At 40.3% G+C, this 18857-nt stretch overlaps 1 protein-coding gene across 1 annotated transcript; it reads left to right on the top strand.

Annotated features, from left to right (window-relative positions):
• Positions 1 to 1388: 1388 nt before the first annotated feature.
• On the top strand, positions 1389 to 16688 carry nr5a2 (nuclear receptor subfamily 5, group A, member 2; the record flags this gene model as incomplete). Its single annotated transcript, XM_010774314.1, has 4 exons — positions 1389 to 2001; positions 5041 to 5159; positions 8727 to 8868; positions 15976 to 16688. Coding segments are annotated over exons 1-4 (1056 nt in total), but the record flags the coding sequence as incomplete, so codon positions are not given.
• Positions 16689 to 18857: the final 2169 nt, after the last annotated feature.

Raw genomic sequence — 18857 nt, 5'->3', positions numbered from 1 at the left:
TGTACAAGATTAGGTTGGTTGTGAGTATGAAAGTTTACCATAATTAGTTGACTCTCCCAGAGATAGTTAATATTTCGCTTGAAAAATTAACTTTGCCTTTACTGGTAATTATAAAGAAAGTTTGAATGAATGAAATACATAAATACGCAAAAATAAAATACGAACAAAGCATTTTTCCCATGCTTTGTTCGTATTTTCCCTCCACAACATCATTTTATATACTCAATTCTGAAAATGTATTGTTCTCTGTTCTCGTTTTACACCGATCCTCCAGTTACTTAAGTGCGGAACTGTTTGCACAATCCTGTGTGTGCGCGCCCTCTTCGACCCTGCACTTGTGACTGGGGTACCGACTGATGATACACTGTGTCCATGTGAACTAAAAATAAGTGTGTGTTTTGATGTTCGAACGCTTGGAGGGGGGCTTTAATGGGACGTGGACCTACACTTATTGTCTTTGTGTATTTGTAAAAGACTGAATAGCCCGAGCCTGACGTCAGATCACTAATTGATCCCTGCTCAGCCAATTACTGCTAATAATTCAGAAGCAAAAGTATAATTTATTGCGTAAGGGGCTGTTTGATCCAAAAATAAAGGCCGTTTTGAGCCTGAGGCCGGCTCTACTCACGTTTTCCATAAGATTGAACACAGAGGTTGAGTATTATTATTTTATTAAATATGGGTTGAATGCAGAAATGTGTATGTTCTTTACTCAAATGAAAGAGCTTTGTTCTAGAGTAAGAATTCAAGAAAAGAAAGACAGACAGACAGACAGACAGACAGACAGACAGACAGACAGAGAGCTCATTACATTTTATTTGATGTGTTATGAGATTTTAATGGTGAGTGGGATTGTTTGATGACCACAGAAGCACATAAATTGATCCTTAAATGGATTATTGAGGTGAACAATATTGCAATAAAGTACATGCAACGCATAGATAAAGATAGGGAATTGATAGAGAAAAAAAACTTTACATGATAGAACCGTGCACACCCGGCACGTGTGTCTGTGTGCGTGCATGTGCTGTAGTGTGATCTAAATACATACCTCGCGCGTTGCCTCTGCGCTCACGGGGAGTCTGCTCTCACATACAGTTGCATCACCTCGTTTGATTTCCTTGTTCTCCCTCCGCCTGTAAAGTCCATCATTAACAGGATTAAACAGCTGAGATTTCTGAGAGATGGAACTGGAGGGTTTGAGGCGATTTTTCCCGGTCTCCTCGCCTGATTGGGTCAGAGAAAAATGATGTCAGACGACCGCATGCGCCCCGGATTGGAGAGAGAGGAATAAACAAAGCCGCGAGGAGGAGGAGGATGAGAGGTCTCCACATCTCCAGACTGTCCGACCGACACACCGATTCCGACTTTACGCACAAGAGGGGGCGGCGCCGTCGGCACGTTCTCTTCTGCTAAAGGCTGAAAGTTACACTGAAGGACCCACTTTAATGGGTGACGCGCTAAAAAAGACAGTTGGAAGAGCTACAGGGAAACTTACTATCGTATTTTATTCCGGACACTGCAGTTTTCTCGTTTGAGTAAGAGACTGATTCTTTTACTCAGCGTGAACTGTTCCTTAATAAGTACCGAACAAACCGCGTCTGTGGTCTACGTTAGTATTGCTGTTTTGTGCGCAAGTGCAATTTACGAGAACTTAGATAAGTAAATTTAAATTATATCAGACACGCACCGGCTATGCAGCCCGGCCGTTTGAAGACAGCTTGACTCGTTTGAATCAGGCTTCATATTCGCAGCATGGTCCAATAATTGGAAGACAGAGATAGTTATACATAAGAGATAGAGATTAAAAAAAATACATTTGGGACTCTTTGAGGGGTGTATGTGGGAACATCTGCTTCTCACGTCCAGGTGTCCCGCCGAGAGGTGCGGACTCTGCAGCTCAGGCCGGCAGCGCTGACATGCTGCCTAAAGTCGATACGGAATCACTCGGACTCACTCGATCGTATGGAGAACAAGGGCGTATGCCAAGGAATATGCAAGGTAAGAACTGTCATTGATTTACATCTCGTAAGACTACATGGCATATTAATAAGCTTCCTCTTTATTTACGAAACATAAATGGACTGCAAGTTCTTGGTGCGTGCCTCAGTGTCACAGAAAAGTTTTGGACACGCGTAAATCCAAAACATTTCTGCGGACAATTAAAAAAATACCGGTCATATAACCAATTTAGCCTTATTATTGAATGAGGAACGTGTTCAATTTGGTCATTTGTAAACTGTTCTGGAATTTCAATGAATGTTGTTGAGGATAGGCTTCTGATATTTTATTGTAATATTTATATAAGGCCTATTGAATAAAATATAATAAGTAACCCACCAATCCAGATCAAACCTGGACACATGTGTAACGTTTGACGATCAAACAATTATGACACCCAGCTGTCACTGCATACTGGAAGTGCTCGGGCGCCTGGTGAGTTAACACTGTGAGACAGAGCATTGTGTATTTAGCCTTTTAATGTATGTGGTTTAATAATGCAAAATAATTAAAATGACTTAATGTAGGCAGCATACGCAGAATAAACTCCTGATTTAGTCTTTATACAAAAAGTAGTGAAAAGATAAATGTTGCCAACATAAAAGTCAGAAAAAAAAAAAACTTTAACATTATTTTCTCTTGTCTAAATTTGACCTCGGGACAGTAAACTTTCGTCTAAGAATGTGATCTAACACAAAGTCTGTAAGCATTGTTACAACAAAATAGACATCATTGGGTGACGAAAGATTTCAAACTAATTTATCCTTTTGTGTTTCTAACCATTTTTTCTTCTCTAATTGTTTTTTTTTAATAAATGGCCTAAAATGAATTGAATTTCAAAATTATGTTGAATAGGAAACCAAACATTTTTCATCTAATTTTCTTCCAATTACTTTACTTATCTCTTTGTATAATTATGTATATTGTAATGTAAATTTGCCTTCGATCTCCGCGCGAAAAAAGGGTTCAAAAAACCTATTTGATCAAAAAAATCCAAACGGTTTTTTGTGTAAATTATTCCATACGGCATGCCTTTTTCTTGATCTGTTTCAAAACATCCACATACATCAGAGAACATGTACAAATGGACTGACTCCTTTGCCAAGATAAAGTCACGTGCAACTTATTCCACTCAGGGCATTCCGCAGTAATATAAACGGGCAATCAATTAGCCCGGTCCTGGTTTATGACCATTGATAACACACACTCACAAGACAAGGAGTGGCTTGTTAGAGAGCCCGTTATCTAAATTGTACGCAAGGCTAACAACAAGGTAGCTCGGACTGAAAGAGCCTTTCTTTTGGAAAGTGCAAAATGTCGTAGCTTTTGGAAATTAGTTTCAAGCAAGTGGCCGTCGAGGTGAGAGCTATAGCAGGTGAGTTTGTTTCTTCGCCTTCTAAAGCAATTTAACCTGCACACACTGTGCGCAAACCTCCGCTTGTTTAGGAAGCAGGGATGCAGGAGAGTTCAACTAAACTCAATTTAGCTACATCTTTACTTTAGACAATTATGCATTTTCTTGTTTGTTTTTTTAAACAGATCAGGCAATTCATCTTTCTAAAGGCCAATGAAAGGAACATAGTAGCAGTAGGCAATAATGTATAATTGTATGGAAGATTTGATCCAAAACCCATCAAATATATTGCTGGAAGAAAGTATGTATTTCTGTCATTCGAACCATTTACAATTCAAGCTACTCGTTTTGTTTTTATTTAGCACGGCCTCTAGCTGCAACCAATGCCTCGTCAATGTTCATTTTTCTTTATGTCTAAATCTACAGCTGCCGTGCGTAATGATAACATGCTCTATACAAATGTTCTTTTTTCTGCGCTTAAAGGCAGAATAAAGTTCGGAAATGGAGTTTGCTTCGAGCTTCTGTGGAAAAACCGGCAGCTCGGTGGAACTTGTTGCTTCAGCTGGAATATGCAGTGCGGATCCCAGCAGGGCAACGCGTTAACAAACCAGAAATCATGTCTAATTAAAAGGTCTCAGTGAGCAGATGAGGGGATTCTGAAATAGAGCAGTAATTTATGTGAAGGCCTTGGAGGGCGACTAGTTGACAAAATATTTCCACTTTTACAGCCATACACTGAGGTTTTCCTGTTTGATCCATGGCATGCTTTTCATGATTATAACCATAAAGGCTTTTGTAAGCGTTGTAAAAGTCAGCCTGACTGTTTGCTTAGCGCTTTCACACACAGTCTTATCATGCAACTATTTATATACGAAAGGCAAGGGCTTCAACAGACCCATCGAAATACTATTCGAATGGAAGTACCTGTATATATTCAGTCTTTAATATAAATACAAATACATGGGAAAATAGGCCACTGTTATGGAATTTAACTAATTGCTAAATGTGTTTTATAACAATGGTAAATTGTGTACAAAAATGTCATGTTCAATTAGCCTATATTGAAAGCTCGTAAAACTGACAATTTTTTCCAGCGCACGCAGAAAGTCATTGAATGCTGCCTCTGCTTTTGCACCACCAAAATACATAAAATAAACTAAAACAGTTGGCCTATAGCATTGCGAGTTATTCTTCGAAAAGGAGAAATAATGTTGGTTCAAGTAGGTTTTGAATGTTTTTTTTCTCCTCGCCTGCAGAGATAAGGGATTCTCTGTGTGTCTTCATTTGTCTGTGGGCGGTAACATTTTCTCCTCCAATCCTTAACTCTAATATCTCTCCATTTCCCCCAGCGATTTCACGACTTAGATGCATGCATATTTATGAGGCTCACTTTCATGCGCTTTTTTATTTTTTGGCTCCTGTCTGCAACGAATGTAGAAGAGAGGGCAGCAGCAAGGAGAAATAAATGGTTGAGTCCTTTCAACTCATTCCAAAATCGACTATTCATCGTCTTCCCCTCCTCAAATTAAAACTCTACAAGTCCAACAGAACTTTAAAAAAATGCTCGTTCAGTTGCATCACGTGGTTCCCCGTGATTCATTTTGATGGATGAAAGTGTGCTTTGGAAAAGAGATTGCTCAGCACTGAAATAGACTTCTCTCTGTGTGTCCGCATCTCATCCACAGCCCACCAGTTAAAAATGATGGACTACTCCTATGACGAAGACTTGGACGAGATGTGCCCCGTTTGTGGAGACAAGGTTTCAGGCTATCACTACGGACTACTGACCTGCGAGAGCTGCAAGGTTAGTGCGCTCATTCTCCTCTCTATTATAATGATGTTTTGAGTGCATGGTGACCTTCCCCTATCTGCTTGATATTTCAAATGTTCCTAGTGATTCAAATTGTTTGCCGTAGTGAGTTCTTCTCAGTAATACAGTTACCTAATTATTGGTTTCACTTTAAAGTTCCTGTAGTGCATCAAAGTCAGTGTCAGGTGGGCATGATTTTGCATTGTCCACATTTAAAATACACTTAGATAGTAATACTGTGGCTCTTGTATTTCATTATGGCAGCTTTATTTCAGTGTCTCTATTTATCTGTGGTGATGCATTCTTAGCAGTTGTATTTTTGCACGCTAGGCATTCAGCCTGCATTCTTGTCCAGAGTGACTTGTAACAAGTGTAACTCTTCTGTTCAGATTCAGTTCCTTGTCATTAACATTACAGGAAAACTAAAGGCAAAGAGGCCGAGGGTGAAATATTGTTGTGACAAGTGATGTAACAAACTTTTCCTGTGAGGGTCAGAGGATTTTGTAAAGTAGTGAAAGGCTAGGAAGGGGTTTTTGTCATTTTTGCAACCGTCAAACACAGGAGGCAGGGGTGTGTGGGTTTGACCCAGGAAGCAAAGTACACAATGATACCGTGTCTATTTACACAAGCCTGTATTTTACCGTCCAAAACTCTCATCACAGGTTAATTAAAGGAAGAGCAACATTGTCTGGTTGCAAAATGTTTCCATACACAGTGATAAGGCTACCACAAAGCAAGCTGTTGCTGCTATTATTTGAGCTCTATCAACAACCTGTTTGTTCCCTTCCTCGTTCTCCTCAACACTGAGCTAATAGGCTTTACCCAAGTTGTTGTGCTTGCCCAGTAAAGCTGTCAGCACAAAATTAAGCTAAGACAAATGTCTCTGTGTTAACACTATTCAGTGTAAAATTGTCCGCTCACAGTATTAATGCTGCAGCACACATTTCTTGCCTATGTGGTAATTATTCAAAGCAGATGTTATAGATTGTATCCCATATTATGACCTTGAGATGCTAAGCACTTGCTTGACGGGAGATATCAGTGGCATCTCTGCTGATTTTCAGCTTCAGCAACGGCTTGCGTTGGAGAGCCAATCCACAAACACATTTCCAAGTTTAGTTGAAACGCTGTGCGTGTGCATGCAGAATGTAGATGAAGAAGTCTTTTATGAAGTGCTGCACATCCTTGTTGAAACATGAAAGATATTGATAATTACCTGAAGCGCTTCATTGATTATCTCTTAAAATGCAAGCACTTTATTCAGTAAAAGTATGTTTGTCAGATGTGTGTGTTGATAATATACAGACTCCTGTATATTGAATATTCGCTATCAGCCAGGCAGTGTCATCTCCAGTGTAATAGAGGTTCCTCTCTAGATGCAGCTGAATGGAAACTGGAGTTATATGTTGTATTTTGGTTTTGTTGTTGTATGAAAGTACCTCGGCTCAGATTTGTAATGCAGCACCGGAGTAAGATTCAGAACTTTTTCGTATCTGATTTGAAAACACTACTTCGAGTGAGATTTTAGATGTAATTTACCTATCAATCCCCAAAAACGCAGTTGTGAATAGGACGCATTTGTTATCAGATGCAGATTTTGGGGATTATTGCTTAGCATGCAATTTTTAGGCTAAGGAACACACACCTACAAACACATGCAGAAAGAGAAACCTCCTTATAATCCTCCCAGCAGAGAGTGTTGGTCCATACTACACCAGCCTACATAAAGTAAACATGTTCCCACATCATACCTGCTGGAATAACAACAACAAGCTGAACCGGCTTCATGGTGCTCGTTGTACACAAACAGGCACGTTCCCAGCAGTCTTCATGTTTGGGAGGCTGAGCTGAAAGAGCAACAGCAGAATAATAATGTTGTAATCCTCAAATTCTGACATTACAAGAGACTAAAGAGAAGGTCAAGGGTCAGTCATATTGATCAGTGGACATCTACAAAAAATAGATCTGCAGAGTAGTAAAAATAACAAAAAATTGATAGGAGAAATGAAAATGAATAAAGAAAGTTGAGGCTAAAGGATTTTACATTGTTGTCATTATAAAGTTAGACAGACCACAAAGCAAATTAGGTATAGAGAATAGGAGACGAGGATCAGAGGAGATAAAGTGGTGATATGCATTATATTTTTCCTTACCGGCCCGCATTGATGTGTAGTTGAAGCAGTTTTCTGGTCTTTTTCGGAATTTCAAGGTCAGGAAAATGAAGATAATTTAAAAATGATATTGGACATTACATGTTAAAATAGCTTGTCTCTACTTTACAGCAAATCATTTTGAATTATTGTGAGGAACATAGATCTTATGTTGAACTGAGAGAAATTAAAATGAGAAACATTCTTAGGCAACAGACAGAATCAAAATGTCAGCAATTCCTTTATAAATACAAATGCGCCTTGGCGATTGCCTTTTCTTAGTTTGAACTGCCGGTCAAAGGAAAGCTTTTCAGGGATGTTGTCCGCTTAATCTCCAGACGTGGTTTTTAAAGCATGTAAGAATCCAGTTTGCTTCAGATTTTTATAGCGTATGCTGTGCACTAAATGGAAAATTGGATAGAAAGTTCTCTCTAAAGCATGGATTTCTTAGCACTGAGAAGTCAATAATCCAAAACCGAGTGCTGTGGATTTTTTGAGGGGGACGGATCAGGCAATGCAGATTGTCAATTAAATTTGGGGTTTGCTGAGATATTGACAGCAGTACGTTCTTTTTTTTTTTTCTTTTTTTTTTTAAAGAGACCAGGTTTAAGGATTCTCCTCCTAGGTTATGGATCTGGAATACGTTAATACCATTTTCCCTTCGTTTGATTTTCACTGCTGCTACCTATAATTAATTCCACGTTGCAGGTAGGAATCTCTGTAATCCCGGAACTGTGAATTATGGATATAATTTATTGGATTTTTTGGATTCCTGTGCTCATATTTTTCAATAATTAAGTGGAAAGTTGAAAATATGCTTTCCCCTTAAATTCTTTTCCAGGATTTATTGAGATATTTTTAATAGTGAGAATAGCGATGTAATTTTTACGGGACCCATTTTACATTTCATACTTTTTATAAAAGTAGTGTAGGCAGAAAAAGACTGTGTAAAGTAGATAAGCAGAAAATCTATGTTTTTTTTAATTTGTTTAAAGTTATATTGAATTAGGTGTATTGTAAATGCACAATGTACAAAAATTTACTATGTGTGACTATATTTTTAATATAATTTGTATTAACTCTTCAGATAGATGAACATTTGTTTTATTTGTGATAAGTTTGTTTTCATGCTTGTGTGTGTGTCCGTAAGCATCACAACATAATTTGAAGTGTAGCTACAAAAACTTCACCCTATGTGTGTGTGTGTGTGTGTGTGTGTGTGTGTGTGTGTGTGTGTGTGTGTGTGTGTGTGTGTGTGTGTGTGTGTGTGTGTGTGTGTGTGTGTGTGTGTGTGTGTGTGTGTGTGTCTATTAAGCCTACCCTCTCCATCTGTCTGGGAGTGTGAATGGGCCAATTACCATCGCATTGCAGGGGTCAAGCAGGTTGACGTCTTAATTGGTTCTCTCTGCAGGGCTTCTTCAAGCGCACCGTCCAGAACAACAAGCGCTACACATGTATAGAGAACCAGAGCTGCCAAATTGACAAGACCCAGAGGAAGCGCTGCCCGTACTGCCGCTTCCAGAAGTGCCTCACCGTCGGCATGAAGCTAGAAGGTATGCAGCATTTTGTTTACATTTTCACAGTTGGTGTTTGCCTCAAGACACAATGACTTGAGATTACAAGTCGTTTGGTGTTTTGCGTCTGTAATTTAATGTGATTTCATTTTAAACATAAGGTTAGAATGAGAAATAATCAGGAAAATGTTACCTCAAACGCAAAAGGATTCATAATTCAGACAAAAATGCCTCCTGAGTCACATACCTGTAATATTATTATTGATACCATTTTAATTTGTATATGGTTGAAGTGGAGCTAATATTTACTGTTGTAAACTATTGGTTAATTTAAATGTAACAATATAATTTGTATGTATCTGTAAAAAACAACTGTATTGATTAATGCTGTCAATGAAATGTAGACTAGTGAAAAGTATGTTTTTGTACTATGGTAGAGCAAAAGGATAAAGTAGTTTAAAATAGGAAATACTTACTCACCATAAATCTTTTTATATTTTAATCTCGGTAAAAATGTATCTCTTTAAAGTTAAACCTACTGTTTTATATGAATGATTCAATTTCACCACTTAATACGTCTATTTTTGGGTTTTCATGGTAAACACCGCAAAAATATAATCCAGAGCAATACAGTAAGCATCTTGGAAAAGCAGATTTTTCTGAGTGTGTGCTACGTTTTATATATTTCAAGATATAATTCCATTTTGCAATTACTGAAATCTAGGAATGGACATTTTAACAAGAAGCATCACAAATCTGAGGTTGATTGCTTCTGGACTCAAACTACGCAGTGATTTAAAAGTTTGAGTAGAGTGGTAGAGCTAGTATTTTTCCATGAATTCCCACTTCAACACAGTTAATCAGCACGTTCACTTTTTCTTATTCAACTCAGAGTGAAAATATTCTTCCATGATCAATTTGCATGTGAACAGTCCCTCACAAATTGACGTTTTCCACCATTCAGAAAAGGTTGATACTTACTCTGACAATATAATTGCATGTATGAAAGGAGAAGGTTATATTTATTTAAAAGCTTAACAATGAACATCTCAGTAATATCGTTCTCGCAAATGTATAGCTAGAACTTTGTGAAAAGAAACCTTTCATTACTACCAAAGCGGTGAAATCCAACATTGCTTATTAGTATTTTGGATGGGGTCAGGGGGAGTTAGGGGGTATCTTGTAGCTGCTGTGCACTTAAACTTGCCAGACAGCGTAATAGATAAAATATTAAACTTGGCGGCAGGGCGAGAATGGTAATGATGATACTTTTGGCCGGCCGGTTCGAGGCCTCTTTGTTTAATTTGAACGTGGCTCAGAAGCTTGTTCAAACACGGTTATCCAGAAGTGACAGTACTGCAGGGCAAGAAACATTCTTCTAACAGAAAGATAATATTTAAAATCAACTTTTGTCAGCACAAGTTGACAGGTTTTATACTGAAATCCCTAATTCTGGATTAAATACATTTACCTGAAGGTTATCTTGTAATATATATGTGCAAAATAGGGGATTTTAAAGCTAGAGGAAACAGTTATTAATTTGTCGACTGAAGAGTAAAGTTATAACATTGTCCTTTAAAATAATCTGCAAATTGTTTCACTTTTTTGTAGTTTTTTACTAAAAGTAGGTGTTGCTATTCTTACGGTTTCAGATACATAAACCAAATTCTTCAAATGTTTTTATTTGAACTGAATTAAAAATCCCTAGGCTCCTGGAATGATCACACACAATTGAGAAAAGTTAATGTGTTAAAGAAAATAAGACCCTGGGAGGGTGATGCAGAGCAAAGGCAGTCTGACTAAAATCTCTCCTGAGGCTTCTTCCTCCTTTAGCTGCCATGTGCAGTGTAATTAATTGCTGTTAATTGTGAATGGCCGCTGGGCAGAATGTCCTGGCCTGTCATTTTCCAGCTGACACAGGTGGGGAGGGGATAGCTTTTGATTTGTTATGCTGGCGGTAGTTTTCAGCTCGGGGGCAAGACAGGCCCTGCAGCACTCTGTCAGGGGCCAGAAGCTCCAGTGAGCAACTCCTGCCACAAGCAGTAAAGACGTCCTGTACAGAATGGCTGACACACCTCAGTATACACACACACACACACACACACACACACACACACACACACACACACACACACACACACACACACACACACACACACACACACACACACACACACACACACACACACACACACACACACACACACCTGATAAACACATACATATATTCATGAAAAAAAAACAAAAGGTGTTCAAAAGGCCACAGGCAAGAGGGAGAAGCTGTCATTTGATCTTTAAAAAAGTGTGTGTGCAAAAGCGTTGGAAAGGAAAAGGAGGTTTGGGGTCATGTGCTTGTTATTAAAATCTTTTCATTCCATTACACAGCAGCTTGCAGAAACATGTGAATTCAGGATATCGACTGGAAACCAAATGTGACTCAAACTGTAATTTTTCGAATGTTTGCCTTTCTGGTGTTGCTCAAAGTCCTTCCTGTTTGTTAAAAGGTCTGCTAACCTTTAGGACAGTGTGTGCAGTTTGCAGTGAGGGTGGTAGCATTCAAGATGTCGTTATTTGCGTGTGTGCTTTAAAGTTCAGAGAAGGCAGCGAAACAAGGTGAAAAGGCGGACGGTCCAATATCAGAGTGGTATACAGAACACAGTGTCCAAACACTAAGAGATTAGTTGTTTTATCTAAAACTGATAACAAAAACAAGAATAAATAGCTTACCTCTGAGCCAGTGTGTAACATCCAAGGCTTTCCAATACAACATAATAATGTTATTGCATCAACTATGACAGTAGATAAAGTTGTTAACTGTAAACATTTAGTTAACATAGTCACAGGTTTAATTCCAGCAAAAGTGAATCTGGAAATGTGAACTGTGACCTTAAACAACATTTAACAAGATGCCATTAGCAGCTAACATCTATCAGTTCCATTTTTACAAATACTGATGTTCATCATGTAAATATAAAAACATAAGATTAATATGTGTCTACAAAAATCTATTTTAATACCTAAATTAATCATTTGTAGTTACTGAGAGTCTCAAACAGCATTAAAGGAAAACAAATTCACAACATGGCAAACACACACTATCTGCTTTCCATACACTCACACAGTGGTGATTGAGCCTGGCAGCCTCACACAAACAGACATGCCGTCCTGTACAAATGTTGCTTCTTGGTATGCACTGTAGCATCACAGCTCTCAGTGAAGACTCCTTGAGAAAAAGAAAAAAAGCGACATCCCACTAAGGTTTGACCCATTAGCACATCATTCACTAAAGCTGATGAAGCGTGCCGTATCTGAACGGCTCCCACTGGCATGATTTTCTTTTTATGCTCGCTAGAAGTTGTCTTGCATCACATGCTTCACTGAGCGGCCTAATATTTCCTTAACCTGTGTATCATCTTAAAGACAGAGCCTAAGAGAGGTATTTGTGATACTGAGAATTCAATTTGAACTTCCATTATTTTTTTCTTAACATCAATTGAAAAGTTCATGACAGGCACCCATTTAAAATAAGAAAATATTTTTGACAAAACAAAGAACAGGATGCAACGTGTACTCCACTGATAATAGGCTGATTATTTCACTGTCTCCTCTCCTTCACAGTTTTAAAACACCGAATAACAAATAATATTATGTTTAGCTTGTACAAAGCAGCCACTGTTGTCTTGTTTTAAACCATAGCAAAATACTGATTTAAAATGGCCTTTTTTGACTTGACTCTAATTTATTTTTAATATATTATTCCACTTTTCGCTTGGACTTACAGCATCACTGATCAGACTCCCAAAGGCTTCCTCCAGTTATATTTATTTTGAACCATTTTGTCTAATGCAATCGATTGTCAAATCTAGATTCATTAATAATTATAAATGTAAAACTCAGATAGAGTCATGAGCACACATTAGCGTCACCATGTGAGCGTTTAGATATTCCTCACTGCATATCTCTCCCTCCACTTTTTATTTCCTCCCTGCATCTTTCTTGCTCTGATTTGTCTTCCATCAGCCTCAGTACCTGCGATGGAAGCCAGGGAGCTGTCCCATTACTTATGCATAGGTATCATAGGTATTCATGTGTGTGCATGGGATAGGGCGCATCCGGAGCAGGGGCCGGGGCCCCGACATGACAAACAGGGTGTCAGCAAGGCTCCGCGGGACCCATTAATATGCTGCTGGCCGACAGGGATCCTCACCTACGCGCGCTTAATATTCCTGTATATTAAACAACCATAAATCAGAGGATATAAGCGCTGAGGGCTGTTGTGTGCGTGATGTGTTTCAGTGTAGGAGCTATGTGTGCCAAGAAATTGTGGGTGTGAAGGATGCTGTGTGTGTGGGTGTTTGTGTTTGTGCGTGTTCGAGATTGGGTGTAAACTGAGTACTGGATACTTTAAGAAAAGTTCAGAAGGGTTTTAGATGGGTCAGTTTCTTAATTTATACAAGAGAGTGTGTGCCTGTAAGTGTGTGTTTGTGTGGACAGGCTCTCAGACAGAAAGTCGGAGAAATTCAAAGTGAACGATAGCGTCTGCCTTTCAGCCTGGCTTCAGCTCCAAAGCAGTGAGCTAATCCACAAGACAACCTCCCCTAAACCAGATCCTTTCCACACCAATAATAGAAGGTTTAGAATATATTCAAACTATTTTTTACCTTGAGATGCTTTGTAATCTTACAGTATATATTTTTACACTTTATTTCCTCTTTTTCTCCTCTTTTTTTGTTACTATTCCTTTGCACTGATTTAAATGTTCATAGCTGCACTTTCAAAAGCAAGCAGTGTTGTCTTTTTTCATTCATTTACCTTTGATGAGGTTTGGCACCACACACACCTGCTAGATGACCAGATACAAGCTTTTATGCTTATAACTTATTATAATTCTAATAACATATATATTTATTTATTTATAAATGTTTAGGAATGAAACATTTACCAATTATTACCTTACCACTATCTTTTAGACCCTATTATCTTCTTAACATAGAGGGTCCCATGATATTTTTTATCATAAGCTCAATGCTTCAGCATCCAAGACATTGACAACTCTCAACCTCAGTCAAACACACATTATCCTCTTCTACCCCAACACGCACACACACATAGTGTCCTGCTCCCCTCCCCTCCTCCCTTTCCAAATTAATCTGTGTTACATGCATGCAAATCACCTTGTTTAATTAGAGACAAAGAATGTGTGCGTGTGTTGAGTGTGTTTGAGACCTGCACCCCCCCCGATCCTGATATTCATGATGTAGCTCCCTTGGTTTGAGGCAGGCAAGAGCGCAGTCAGGGCCTAATTTTGTTTTCCCAGGAGGGCCAACTGTTAGTTTCTCAGCTCGTTAATCACGCTGTTGTGGAGAAATCATTAATAGTTAAAGTCGCCTTACAATAATGTATAATGGATACATTTGAAAGTCCTGATTCCCTTCTTTTTTCCTCTGAAATGTGATACATACTTTATCGGTCAAGATAATCCCTAAACCTCGTTAAGTGGGCGCTAAAGGTGACCTCAGCCATGTTGGGAAATTGCAGTGAGTTTTTGTGAATTCACTGTGTATAAATGACATTGCATTTGAGTCGACGGGGCCTCTCTAAGGTGGCGGAGCGTCTGGCCTGCTACCAACGCACTGTGTGTGATCTGGACCAGTGTGTGATGCCTTCCGTGTGTGTTTGTGTTTTCTTTAAACATTTATGAAAAAGATTCAGCATGTGGGGCTGTGTGTGTGTGTGTGTGTGTGTGTGTGTGTGTGTGTGTGTGTGTGTGTGTGTGTGTGTGTGTGTGTGTGTGTGTGTGTGTGCGTGTGTCCTCCCGGCTCCTCGTGCTCAGATCAGTGGCAGACACTTTTGTGACGGAGGTCATTAAAATCACTCCCAAGGCAGCTTGCAGTGTGTGTGTGTGTGTGTGTGTGTGTGTGTGTGTGCCCTTCCTCACTCCCACACTTCGACCCCCCACCCCTCCTCCTCCACACCCCCTCTTCAATTTTCTTCTTCTGTTCTTTCATTCATCCATCAAGACATCATGAAGTGGAATGGACTGAGGCTGCATCGCCATGTTATTTGACTAGTCAGTACAAATGTATTTGTATGTATTTGCATTCACAGTTACATTTGTGGGTTTCTCTCATTGAGTACAATGAAAATAACCCTCTGATATTCTAGCGTATTGGTATAAGTGAGTGTTTTACTGTAGCATAATCTTCCAGACGTCCGTTAGCTAGTTTCACCCTGGGCTCGGCGAGCCTCGTCAGAGTAAGAGGTAATTAAGTATGAATAATTAACACTAGCGCCCCCCGACTGGGAGACAGCAGAGCAGCTTCCCCATGGCAGCAGTCTGCATGATCACACATGGCCCTCGTAGCAGTCCACTGTGTACCCGGCTCGTTCATTAGAAATACCGACGGCACTGACTCGTTGTGATCCTCACCACAGGATACCGCACTGAGGGGGGGAGGCAGGGGGCATCATGGGTTTGTTTGTCTTACCAGAAAAAAAAAACACAACAATTTTCTTATTGTCAGCCTTTATCCTTTAGGGATAAAATCTGTAAAAGATGTATTTTAGAAAGATCGCTTTCTTAGTCTATACAATTAGCTAGCTGTGTGCATTCACTGAGTAGTAGACACAGATAGCCAGCTGTAAAATGATCATTCAGGCGAGCAGTTCATAGAAGTGTGTGTCTCCGGTCAATGAGTAACAACACTATCTGTTAGACGTGTGAGGTTTAGCAGTCAACAGGTAAATGTCAAGTGTAATCACCACGGGAAAAAGTTTGCCCTATACAGTATACAAGTTACGAGTAATGAGCAGTTCCCTTCCACAACACATTAAATCTGTAAACATACATTGACAAATATTATGGCAACATAAAATCACAGGATTATGTCTTTAATAAGTGTCAAAAGCATTTCTGTTTCAAATAGTCGCTCATGTGAAATCCACCACAACGTCGTTTTTCAGCTCATAAACGATTCACAAATGTTTGTTTTTAAAGAGCTTGATTTAAATGTGAATGTGCCAAAAGATGGATAGTATTTTCCAAAATGTATTCTATGCAGGAAAGAAGAGTTACATACCAGAGAGCTAATCATTTCCTCTTCCTTCTTGTCCCTCTTTTCCTCTCTCTTTCCGTGTGTTTGTCAGCTGTTCGGGCGGATCGCATGCGTGGCGGTCGCAACAAGTTCGGCCCGATGTACAAACGGGACCGGGCCCTGAAGCAGCAGAAGAAGGCTCTGATCCGAGCCAACGGCCTGAAGATTGAGGCCATGACTCAGGTGATGCAAGCTGTGCCCACCGACCTCACCATCTCCTCAGCCATCCAGAACATCCACTCGGCCGCATCCAAGGGCCTTCCGCTGAGCCACCACCCCGGGCACCACGCCGGTCACCACCACCACCACCACCACCACCATCATGCCACCGCCCTGCCCCCCACAGACTATGATCGCAGCCCATTCGTCACTTCGCCGGTCAGCATGGCTATGCCGCCACACGCCGGCAGCCTGCAGGGTTACCAGGCGGCCTACGGACATTTCCAAGGCACACGCACCATCAAGTCAGAGTACCCAGACCCGTACACCAGCTCGCCGGAGTCCATCATGGGCTACGCCTATGTCGACGCCTACCAGACCGGCTCGCCGCCCAGCTTTCCTCACTTGATCGTAGAGCTGCTTAAGTGTGAGCCAGATGAGCCGCAGGTACAGGCCAAGATCATGGCCTACCTTCAGCAGGAGCAGGCCAGCCGAGGAAAACACGAGAAGCTCAACACCTTCGGCCTCATGTGCAAAATGGCCGACCAGACTCTCTTCTCCATCGTAGAGTGGGCACGCAGCAGCATCTTCTTCCGTGAGCTTAAGGTGGGTGTGCATGATCCAAGTGATGACTTTCAATGTGAGAAAAACATGTATTTTTTACAGCCTTATTTTTGTGTTTTGGCCATCATTCCTATTGGTTATTATAGCACCCCTACTACTTAATTATACTTGCAGTCAATCTGCAGGCCTTTTAAAAAATTATCCAGTAATTTGTTTCAGCACTTAATCTTTCACCACGTTGTCATCCAAAATTGACACTACTCTGCAGAGTTCATAAACATCATCTGCTCAATCCTTTATCTTCAACAGGCCTTTAATCTTCCTTAGTGGCTCAACACTAATGCAGATTACACAGCGCTTGTGGGGGGTGGGGTAGGGGGGTGGGGAGGTCTGCTCGTAGCTGTCACCGCTGTCTGTCCCAGTGCCTGATCAAAATGCAGCAGCCAGCCACATTTACCCTGTGTTTGAGACATTTTGGCTATGGGTTGTGAAAACTTTGACTACAAGCTTCAGGCACTTCATACTAACAGGGTCCTAGTCTGAGGGGTTTGTGTGAACAGCATACCGCCCATCTCCCCTTGAAAGATTCCTCAGATCTAAGTGGGCAGACGACTTGTGATAATGGAAAAAAAAGAGAGCTGATCATATCAAACGGATGATCACAATAGCATTATATTGTCTTTGGTGTTCCCTTTTAATTTGAGTTAAATCAGTTATGTTTTTGACCTTTACACCTTTCGTGCTTTTTCATGTGTTTTTGTAATCGCTCCAGTCTATTCAATTTCAATCCCAACTGACCAATAGTAACTCTCTTCCAACGTCTCACTCTAAAAATGTTATAATTCCCAATTATTCATCACAGAGCACGAGGGATAGTTTCATGTGTGTTTGTGCGCTCGCAGCTTTATTTGCTCTGAATAAAGGTTAATGTTCGGAGCGACATGAAAAGGGTTGATTAGTCTGTGCTTCACCTGTTTGTCTTCCCGTTGTGTTACTCCTTTGTCTGTTGGTTTCACACTGCAGTGCCAAAGGCTCAGCTGCATATTCATAGTCCTGGGCCTGTTGCTACATTTTCTTCAAATATTAGTTTTTTTTTCAAAGGGAAAAATAACAAATGAAATAAATGTAATATTAAAAACAGAGCCAATTACCACGCAGACAAGAGTCGACGCAGACAAGAGTCCTTGAAAAACACATGTTGACATTTAGCACACGCCATGTCCCTGCTATTGACATTTTTCGAGATCTGCATTTGCATTCAACTAGGGTGCGCAGAACCTCTCTCATATAGACACACACACACACACACACACACACACACACACACACACACAAACAAACACACACAAATACACACACACAAGCTCGTCGTAAGGTGTGGCCACAGCTATTAATTGTGTGTGGTTTGCCCATTAACGTTGAACGATCATTTTTTTGCTCCACACTGAAGCCTCTCTATTTCTCACACCCTTGTCCTAATTCAATTATATCAGCCACTTGTGTTTGTAGCTCCCTGATTTGCTGCTGAATGAATGTCATTATGTTTGCTTACTGTAATGACTACCCATATTACTGGAGCTACTAATAGTAATTGAGCTGGGTGCCTGTTACAAAGGTACAAGATGACCTGAGCTCAATGCAGGAAAAACCCATGATTTACCCCCCCTCCCCACCCTAGTTTTTATAGAGCCATTTAACGCACAAGAGGGGTTGGGGAATAATGTGCTAGCTGTGGCACACACAGTTTTTCCCACACAACCCACTTCTGGTTTTAAAGCATTTGCCTCAAAGGGGTTTGCTTCGCTGCTTTGATTTGTTTGTTAATCAAAATTGCATGTGCAAGTGTGTTTTTGAGTGTGTGTGTGTGTGTGTGTGTGTGTGTGTGTGTGTGTGTGTGTGTGTGTGTGTGTGTGTGTGTGTGTGTGTGTGTGTGTGTGTGTGTGTGTCAGTGTGTCTGTTGTGCTGCAAGCTTTTAGTTTTTACTACTGCAGTTCAAAATAAAATTGTAGAAAAACCTCCCCTCGACCTCTGTCCTCACCACTTTATCTCCTTTTGAATAGTTGAATATCATTGCCTGTTTGTGTGTGTGTGTGTGTGTGTGTGTGTGTGTGTGTGTGTGTGTGTGTGTGTGTGTGTGTGTGTGTGTGTGTGTGTGTGTGTGTGTGTGTGTGTGTGTCTGTGTGTCTCTGTGTCTCTGTGTGTGTGTTCATT

Source organism: Notothenia coriiceps, unplaced genomic scaffold (assembly GCF_000735185.1).
Source record: "Notothenia coriiceps isolate Sejong01 unplaced genomic scaffold, NC01 NC01_scaffold00013828, whole genome shotgun sequence".
Taxonomy (NCBI): Eukaryota; Metazoa; Chordata; class Actinopteri; order Perciformes; family Nototheniidae; genus Notothenia; species Notothenia coriiceps.
Note: the sequence above shows the minus strand (reverse complement) of the source record. Positions and strands in the feature narration are given on the sequence as shown.